At 42.0% G+C, this 10,763-nt stretch overlaps 1 protein-coding gene across 2 annotated transcripts in view; it reads left to right on the top strand.

Moving 5' to 3' along the window:
• The first annotated feature begins 1,966 nt into the window (after positions 1-1,966).
• Positions 1,967-10,763, top strand: part of LOC109071906 (1-phosphatidylinositol 4,5-bisphosphate phosphodiesterase gamma-1) — a 37,204-nt gene continuing 28,407 nt past the window's right edge. For both annotated transcript variants that reach the window (XM_042712557.1, XM_042712556.1), the window contains exons 1-5: positions 1,967-2,202; positions 2,828-3,109; positions 7,996-8,148; positions 8,297-8,390; positions 8,536-8,583. In XM_042712557.1, the coding sequence (XP_042568491.1) occupies positions 2,893-3,109; positions 7,996-8,148; positions 8,297-8,390; positions 8,536-8,583 (512 nt within the window). In that variant the 5' untranslated portion in view covers positions 1,967-2,202; positions 2,828-2,892. The remainder of the gene's footprint in view (positions 2,203-2,827; positions 3,110-7,995; positions 8,149-8,296; positions 8,391-8,535; positions 8,584-10,763) is intronic.

Here is a 10,763-nt window from a genome sequence, read left to right as displayed (position 1 = left end):
AATGAATGTTTAATGATAAATACGTTGAAGAGTATAGTAGATAGGCTGTCGATTCATGAAGTGATCAGCTGTTTCCTCACAGAAGACAACATTATGAAGTCTCCTCCATTGACATTGTTAAAAAAAAGTTACCCTGTTGTCACCCAAGTGGTGGGTGTTAATTTCAAACCCTGTTTTATATAAATATGAAAATGAGTAGAGTCAGTGCTGTGTGTGCACATGAGTAGACTGTATTGTGTACTGTATGCACATATGTAAGGTGCGAGAGCAACCGAGCTGTTCTGATGAGTAAAGTGCAACCTCATCTTTTTTTTCTGCTAGTATGTGCAGTATATAGAGCACACTGTATGACAAAACCGTTCCATGATGCAATGCACTTTGCTCGATTTTCATTTCCAGTGTAACAAGTAAACCAGAAGTAGTTTTTAATATCTTGATCAGACTTCCAAAATGAAAAAGAAAGTACATACTGAACAGTTTCACATACTTTTTTTTTTACACAAAATAGTAAGCAGTACATAGTACATAGTGTGCAGTATATAGTAAGCAGTGCACTAGCGTTGTATTCCTAACATATGCTGTGTCTGAATATACCTACTTCCATACTATATATAGTATGTCAAAAACATGCCAAAAGAGAAGTATGTCCAAATTCATAGGATCTGAAAAACAGTAGGCAAAAAGTAGCAATGCAACTGATGCTGGTCGTCACATGACAATAACAACATGGCAGGTGTAGTACGTCCAAATTACATTCACACAACTCATATTCATAATATACAGAACATATTTTTTAACGGTTGTGCAGTACATTTGAAACTATATGTAGTACCTACAAGTCAATATGCGATTTCAGACAGTCACCTTGTGTATCTATTTCATACAGAAATAAAAATGAAATACTTTGCATATTATACACTGTATAATGTGGTATTATAGTAGTGTGCAATTCCAAACAGCCATAATGTGTACTGTTTCACACAGTATGCAGTGCACTCACTGAACTGTAAGCAACTAGTATTCCATTCTAAATATAACCACATTTTACCATACCATACTTTTTACACAAAATAGTAGGCAGTACACAGTGTATACTGTGCAGTATATAGTAAGCACTACACTCTTAAAGGGATACTCCATCCCAAAATGAAAATGTTGTCATTAATCACTTACCCCCATGTCGTTCCAAACCCGTAAAAGCTCTGTTTGTCTTCAGAACACAATTTAAGATATTTGGATGAAAACCTGGAGGCTTGAGACTGTCCCATAGATTGCCAAGTAAATAACAGTTTTGTTAAAAGTCATCGTCAGAATACTCCATCTGCCATCAGACGTGGGTTATATCTGGGTTATATGAAGCCACAAGAACACTTTTTGTAAGCGAAGAAAACAAAAATAACGACTTTATTCAACAATTCCTTTGTCAACGGTCTCCTCTGTGTCTCTCCATATCACCGCATGCTGCGTATGCTCTTCTGTATCATCTGTGTCACAAGGATGCGTCATGCGCCACAAAAAGTGTTCCCGTCACTTCATATAACCCAGATTGCACGTCTGATGGCAGATGGAGTATTCCGTCAACGACTTTTAACGAAAATGTTATTTACTTGGCAGTCTATGGGACAGTCACAAGCCTCCAGCTTTTCATCCAAAATATCTTAAATTGTGTTCCGAAGACGAATGGAGCTTTTACAGGTTTGGAACGACATGGGGTTAAGTGATTAATGACACAGTTTTCATTTTGGGATGGAGTATCCCTTTAATCTGTTCCAAATGTTGCTTAGGTCACCTGGGTGTCCAGTTCATACAAATAATTTAAATACTGTAAGCACACTAGTAAGTAGTATTGTAGTAGCACGCTATTCAGCCATCATGCACACTGTTTGACACACAGTGCGTACTGCGCAGTGGCCGGTCCGCGCCCAGCGGCGGCTGAAGAGCGCGCTGTGTCTTTAAGAGGCCGTGCGCCGCGCAGCGCTGTAGGGATCGGCTGATGGGGGAAGGGCTCTCACACATCACTCATGGCGGAGAGCAGATCTCACTCTCGGCTCGATCTCACAGCCGCGGCCGCCGCTCGGATCCGCCAAACCCGCGTCTGAGCAGGAGCACAGGACGACATGAGCGCTGCTGAGATTGCGGACAGACTGGATGTTGAGTTTCTGCTTTTACTGAGTCCCGGAGAGCCAGCTGCATCCAAACACGGTAAGACAAAACAAACCTGTGTTATTATCATCGTTAGATGCTCCGACCATCCCACCACTTCTCATCAATAACATCCCAAAAAATATCATCGGATTAAAAAAATTCAATAAAGTAAAGTGTATTTATATAAATTTAATTAAATAAAAAAAAAGAATAAGTGATTATTTTTTTCTTTTGTTTGTTGTTTTTTTTTTTTTTTTCATTGGTTGCATCTGTATAAAGTGATCTTATTGACTGTGTTTAACTAAATATTATTAGATCAACTCCATTTACACGCACTCGACTTTAGATTACAGCATACATTAGAGAAATGATACTTGTGATCTGTGTTGTTCATTTATATGTTATTATAATGATAATAATCCATGCATTTTAAGCGCTGATTACCAACACAGATCAGACATTCAGCTATTCACCATGTAGTCTATATCTGCCTGTAACCACCAGTAAGTCCAAGTTAAATGGACACATGTGGATGCATCTTACAGCAGGCCTCTGTGTGTGTGTGTGTGTGTGTGTGTGTGTGTGTGTTTTCATAACTGATGTAAATGCTGCATACACTGCTACTATGTCATAGTGGTGTTTTGTGATTTTTCTAATGCCCTTTTCTTCCTTATTTTCGTAGGTGTCCTCATCAGGCCTGGGAGGCTGTGAATTATTCGGAAAGGAACTGAAGAACAAACAGGGGAAATGGCTGCGACCGCGGGCTTCGCCTCCAATGGACCTGTACCCTGGACGCTGAGCGACACCGAGGTGAACAATCTGTACCGGGATCTGGAGCTGGGCACCGTGCTGACGCTCTTTTACTCCAAGAAGTCCCAGAGGCCGGAGAGAAGGACGTTTCAAGTCAAGCTCGAGACCAGGCAGATTATCTGGACCAGAGGAACGGATAAAATCGAGGGCGAGAGTGAGTTCTGCCTTGTTTCTGGGTGTTTGATTTAAGGTTGGTGGATGTTATGGGCTCAGAGAAGGGCAGTTGGCGTTTCGTTTGCGTAATACATAACCACAGTTTTGGTTTTGAATGTGCCATTAGCTATTAATGAATAAAATTAGCTGTAAATATTCTAAAAGCATATTGTGTTTATACTACAAATCACCTAAGACGTTCATTCACTTATTCAGCAGTTCATTTTTAGTTTCCTTGCTGGAAAATGACTGGTGCACTTTATGTATGGTTTACTTATTTTGACGTTTGCGTAAAGTATAACAATTTTGGTTTGTGCCGCCTCAAAATGTGTGTCTTTAGCCTCCGGGTTCTCGGTGATTTCGCCTGGCGGACCGTATTGAATTGTGATGGTGTTTGGTAACGGTTTAGCAGTAGTATACTGCCGGTCTCGGCTCTGATTGTAGGGCAGGCCCATCTGCGCTGCTGTTTTCCTGCGGCGGGATGTCTTACACACAGCTGCGCTTTGCTCCGGATGCACCAGCCACACTAAACAGAAGAGAAAAAACACCCAGTGAGCCTCAGCGAGGTGCAATTGTGCATCTGAAGTTAAATGTGACTTTCTTAAATCAGACCTCTAGCAGGGCTGCTCTGCTGAACGGGAGGATTTAACGAACAGACTGTATGTTTGGCGTGCGAGGTTGTTGAAATAATCAATATTTAGGTTAGGTGTGGAGCGTAGTCGTATGTTCACCTGTTTTCTGTCTTGATAAGAGTTTTCACGCTCACAGGAAATTTGCACAGAGATCAGACTGACAAATCTGTAAATATCAGCATACTTCAAAACTTGAGTTCCGAGAAAGTAATGAAAATGAATGAAATCCTGAAACGGCGTGGGAAAGTTCATGGCTTTAGAGAACTTTAGTAAATATTTCATCCTTGTGAAGTGAGTTACTGTGAGTGTGGTCTCTACAAACTACTAACAAGTGTTAACAAATATACAGTTATCATACGTGGATTGGTCAAAAGTAGCGATGAAATGAGTATCACTATTTTGTTTTGTGATTGAAACTGAAATGAAAGTTAGAATTTGGTCAAGAAAAGAAAATAAACTTTGGGTGAATGTCTTATTGGACTTGGTATTTTTCATATTTCTGGCTGATGTGTGTTACCTCACGGAGACCCTATCAAATGTGGCTTTTTCATCAGTGATGTCGGCTTACGTTTTGATTTTGGTCGCCAAATCCGTTGCATTTCTGGTCAGAAGAGATGGGAGCTCTGACAGGAGAGAGTTTATTGGTGTATTTGATATTTGCGTGGCACTTTTGATTGGGGAAATATGACTTCCCAGCAAACCACTCAAACGTTCTGCTAGTTCACCTCTACTAGTGAAGTTTTGGTTTTGTTTGCTGTTCATTTAAATGGCCTACATTGTGTATTATTATTATTATTATTTTTTAATGGTGACTCCCAGCTTGTGGAATTATCATCCTGACCCTTCCCAGATTTCACCTGTTTAATGTTTAGCCCACATCTTTGGCGCTTATGTGAGCAGCACGGGTCTTCAGAAAGCGCTGCTGTATTTGCGATATGACGGAAGAGTTGTTTTGGAGTGCTGTTTAAAACCATTTTCAGCATTTTGTGTATGTATGTGTTTGTCCGTGGCAGACCGTGTCGATTTGAACTTGCACACGGAGTTCAGACGCGCTCGGTTCGGTCTTCACGCTCAAGTGATCGTGCTAATTCATTTCTTTATTTTGACTGATAATCAGTGTGCCGCTCCTTATCAGCATGCCAGATAAGCTCACTCATGAATCGTGAGGTCCGTTTGTAAGCCAAGATGGATCTACACCAAAACTTTCCAACAGCTCGCTACTTCATATCCAAAGATATATACTCGCGGGTTTGTGCTTTGATTGTGTCTGCGAGCTTTCAGATTTTCATTTTGATGGATTTTCTGGATGTTCCTGTGGTTCAACTCTCTGAAGGTGTGTGTGTGTGTGTGTGTGTGTGTGTGTGTGAGACAGGAAGACTCTTGGTTGTGCCGTGCAGTCTTGTGTTTCCTGCTGCCCTGTTTGGGATTGTCAAGCGGTTCTCTTGCACCCAGCCTGAGCTCCTATCTCAAGCCAACTGCCTTTGTCCTGTCTCTGTGTGTGTGTGTGTGTGTGTGTGTGTTAGAGACCTACGCATCACACTCATGACTGTACTGTTTTCTCACAACCCCAAATCAAACAAAAAAAAAGAAACAGATGGAGCAAACATGGACACTGGTATCTAGCTCTGCTGTGTTGGGAGTTACGCAAGGACCTGGTTCTGGTGAACTCAGAGGAGTTGAGTTGATCTTTGAAGAGAGGCTGACTGATGTAGTTCGTGTGGATTTGGGTCCGAAAGCCTCGACCTAAAGAAGTGCACTTGAGTTAAAATAAAAAACAATAAAATAATAATAAAGTCCTCGTTTAGGCGTGAATGGTAAATGTATCACGGAATCACGTTGGTTCAGTTTAATACTTCACCAGTGATTTATTCGTTTGATAAATGTCACCCAGAAGATCAGATTGATTTCTCACATCATGAACACTTCAAAGCAAATGTAGCTTGATCTTTTGACACTTGAAGCTCAGTGCACTATTAAAACATCCTGTAAACGTGATCACTTTTTGTGAGAAACTATAGCAGGAGCAGTGAAAAAGAAACATTATATTTCTACTCGACTTGATTAGGAAGTGAATTAGTTCAGGTGTTTGTGAAGTGAATGTTGTGCTAGTGGTGGACGTCTTGGACTTTATGGCTTTGGATATGAATTATGCTACACCTGATTTGACTTCACTGGATTCATCAAGCATGCTTTTAAGACAATTGATGATTATTTTTAATTTAAGTGTTGAATTTCATGTGTGGTAGATTAAAACAGAGTTTAATGTAGATATGAAGAACAGAAAACAATATTCAAGATGTGAATGTGTTTAAAAAAAAAAAAAAAAAAAAAAAGGTGAGCCCAATACATACCCCTGTGGTTTTTACTTATTTGAATGCTCTTGTGGATTTTACAATCTAGTGTTCACAATCTAGATTTCCCTTTATGTCTTTCAGAATTTGAATTTAATTTTAATATTAGAAATGTTTAAGTGAAAAAATGAACCACGGCTTCACTGCTTTATTTTAGATTTTCAGCCCTATTGAAGACCCTAATCAAAATAATATAATTAAAAACCAGTATATTAGGCTCCGTGAGTGTCACTCTTACAGTTTACCTGCTAAACTAGATAAACCTGCAGTAGTTCAAACAGAACTATAGTAACAGAGATCCTGAATAATACAAATATAGTAAACCTTTTATACTGTGGTCTGCTGGAATCTGCTGTTTAGAGGAGAGCAATGTTAGTAAAAAGCTAGATGGAGCTGGTGTTGAGTGTCTTATTTAATGACATCTGCGTCTCTCTCACACATCTCTGTCAGAGCAGCACAGGATGAGTGTGGTTTAAGAGCGAGAGGAGAACCAGGAGAGAGTGCGCTTACACACACACACACACACACACACACACACACACACACACACACACACACACACACACACACAGAGAGACTCTGTGTCTTTCTGCTGAGGCTTACAGGCAGGCTCCAAAATTAACCTTTTGCCGCACCTTCAAATAAACTCATTGAGAGTTTAGCAGCCATAAATATCTCTTACAGACAGAAGCTGTGTAGGGACAGATGTTTTGTTTAATGCACAGTTTGTTTCTGTTTTTGATTCAGTTCAGTCATATTGCTCACAACGTTCAGATTCTTCCTAATTCATCTTGAATAATGCAGTCATTTGGTGTCGTTTCGAATAAATTTTTGGGGCAAACGAGTGAAAACTTTCTATTTACTCACAAAAGCCACTTTTTCTTCTCATTTGGCACATTTGCATTTTGTTTTGTACTATGCTTTTTAACTTACAGGCTTGTGTAAAGCCCTAGAACCTCTTATTTAAAAAAAAAAACAACAACAACAAAAAAAACCTTTTCATTGTTGTTCATTTTCGGTTTGCATGTCATAAACGTAGATAATTGTTATTATAAAGCGCTTGAGAAATATTAAGGAAAAACATAGAAAACAGCTTTTGATTTCCTTTTAAAAAATCTGAATCGAGGTGTGTTGCGCTGTGGTGCTCATGTCAGGGAAGCAGGTTCAAATCTAGCATGTGAGGCTCATTAATGTGAGGCGTTTGTTGTTTCTTCCTCTTCTGTGGTGGGATCATGTACAGAGATGGTATCAGATGTAACACTGTGGTGATGAATGATCATATTAATACGCTTCTCTAAGGTACTTCAAAAGAATCGGGTAATTTCCATCGTGCATGTCCAAAATATCCATGTTGGGACCAGAGAAATGTGTCACATGTGTCATAAACAAAATTTCCCCAGTGCCATGGGTTTCACTGCTGTCATTTTCTTTAGTTGGAAACTTCAGGTTTTTATTTTTAATACAAAAGGTCAGTTGTGACATTCTGAGGACTGTTATCCCTCGATAACAGCCGGTTAAAGCTGAAAACACCGGCTCATCCGGGTGACTGAAATCAGCTCTGTACTCCTGATAGGAACAGATGTGGAAGCTTCTGAAGTATCTTGTGCACTCTCACGGTTTTCCAGCTGTCAGATGGAGGTAATCTGGTTCATATCAAGTGAAGTAGCTTTGCTGTTGCGTTAGATAAGTTAGGTGAGGTTTTTAGATAATCCTCTCCAGTTAACAAAAACTGAATCAAATAACAGTTACTGTAACTAAAGTACCATTCAAAACTCTGGACTCAGTAAGAGTTTTTTGTGAAACAAAGTCATTGATGTTTATATTCGGCGAAGATTCAAAAGATCTCTGTATTTCAGTGTGGTTTAACAGTTGTTGTTTGGTTTCCTCTCTCCTGTGTCCTTCAGTTGATATTCGGGAGATTAAGGAGATCCGCATGGGCCAGAAGTCACGAGACTTCGAGCGATATGTGGAGGACTCGACCGCCCGGCCGGAGCAGGCCCACTGCTTCGTCATCCTCTACGGGACAGAGTTTCGGCTCAAAGCGCTCAGTCTGGCAGGTAAATGAGAGCTCTAACAGTGTGGTACAATACAAGCTTAATAAAATCCAGTTAAACGATGTCACACACACACACACACACACACACACACACACACACACACACACGCACGTATTCATGCTGCTGTTGTCCTGTCTGTGCCCCCCAGCGACCTCAGACGAGGAGATGGCCATGTGGGTGAAGGGCTTGACCTGGCTGGTGTCCGATACGCTACGCTCCCCCACACCCCTGCAGATAGAAAGGTGACCTTTGACCTCTACATGCACCCCTCCCTGTAGATATTGATTGATGAAAAGCATTAAGCTCAGAGTTCAGGCGTGTCAGGTGAGAAAGGCCCGTGTAATGGCAGATGTGAATGTATTTTCTCTGTTCTTTTGTTGAACTCAGGTGGCTGAGGAAACAGTTTTACGCAGTGGATCGCAGCAGGGAAGACAGGTATGTTTCATATCAGTGTGATCGAGCACACAGCTGCTGGAAATAAAACCTCTGTAGAGATACAGGAGACACTGAGCTGTTTTCCTGCTTATTTTAATCATCTTTCTTGTGAGATGTCTGTGTTAAGGTGTATGGTTTAAGGGTAAAAATGGCTGACTCAGAGGTACCAGGCATTATCAGGACAAACACACACACACGCTCGCACAAACACACACACACGCTCGCACGTTCACACACGCTCGCACGTTCACACACGCTTACACACACACGCTCACACACTCACACGCACGCTCACACGCACGCTCACACGTTCACACACACACACACGCTCGCACACACGTTCACACACACGCTCACACACGCTCACATGTTCACACACACACACACACACGCTCACACGTTCACACACACGCTCACATGTTCACACACACACACACACACACGCTCACACGTTCACACACACACACACGCTCGCACACACGCTCACACGTTCACACACACGCTCACACACGCTCACATGTTCACACACACGCTCACATGTTCACACACACACACACACACTCACACGTTCACACGCACGCTCACACGTTCACACACACACACGCTCGCACACACGCTCACACACGCTCACACACGCTCACATGTTCACACACACACACACGCTCACACGTTCACACACACGCTCACATGTTCACACACGCTCACACGTTCACACACACGCTCACATGTTCACACACACACACACGCTCACACACACGCTCACACGTTCACACACACGCTCACACATACACACACACACACACGCTCACACGTACACACACACACGCTCACACGTACACACACACACGTTCGCACACACGCTCACACGTTCGCTCACACGCTCACACGTTCACACACACACGCTCACACGTTCACACACACACGCTCACACGCTCACACGTTCACACGCTCACACGTTCACACACACAAACACACACTCGCACACACACACAAACACACACTCGCACACACACACAAACACACACTCGCACGCACACACACACTCACACAAATACACACACGCTCACACAAACACACACGCACACACACTCACACACAAATACACACACACACACACACACACACACACACACACACACACACACACACGCACACACACACACACACGCACACACACACACACTCGCACGCACACACACACAACTCACACAAATACACACACGCTCACACAAACACACACACGCTCACACAAACACACACGCTCACACAAACACACACACGCTCACACAAACACACACGCACACACACACTCTCACACTCACACGCAAACACACATTCACACACAAACACACGCACACACACTCACACACAAACGCACACACACACACACACTCTCACACTCACACACAAACACACATTCACACACAAACACACACACACACACTCGCACAAACACACAAATGCGCACAAACACACACAAACACACACGCGCACACACACACACACACACACACACTCACGCACAAACGCACACAAACGCACACACACACACACACACACACTCGCACAAACACACAAATGCGCACAAACACACACACTCCTGTTGGGTAAATAGAGCTCGGAGACGGCACATCCTGCAGCAGGAAACAAAGCTCAGAACATGAGTGTGTGTGTGTGTGTGTGTGCGCGCACTCCTGCACACACACGCTGAAGGTAAATACAGTGAGGGCGGCTGAAAGACACATGAGCTGTGTGTGAGGTGTTGAATTCAGATGAAATGGTGGTCGTGTGGAGGCTCATGACATTTTCGGCTTGTCAGAACACATGTGACTAAGTCAAATAAGTGACATACACAGCAGAAATTAATAATCTTTTCCATTCACGATGGAAAGTTGACTCTTCACCTGTACATACTGACTGTGTGTGTGTGTGTGTAAGTGAAGAAAGTGAAGTAAGGAAAGAGAAAGTTTGGGATCAACAAGATTTATGTTTTATAAAGAGGTTTCGTCTGCTCATCAAGCCTGCATTTATTTGATCAAAAATACAGAAAAAATGTAATATTGTGAAAAACTATTGCTATTTAAAATAACTGTTTTCTATTTTAATATACTTTAAACTGTAATGTATTTCTGTGATGCGCAGCTGTATTTTCAGCATCATTACTCCAGCCTTCAGTGTCA

Source organism: Cyprinus carpio, chromosome A23 (genome assembly GCF_018340385.1).
Source record: "Cyprinus carpio isolate SPL01 chromosome A23, ASM1834038v1, whole genome shotgun sequence".
Lineage (NCBI taxonomy): Eukaryota > Metazoa > Chordata > Actinopteri > Cypriniformes > Cyprinidae > Cyprinus > Cyprinus carpio.
The sequence above is the reverse complement of the archived record's forward strand: the minus strand, read 5'-3'. Positions and strand labels throughout refer to the sequence as shown.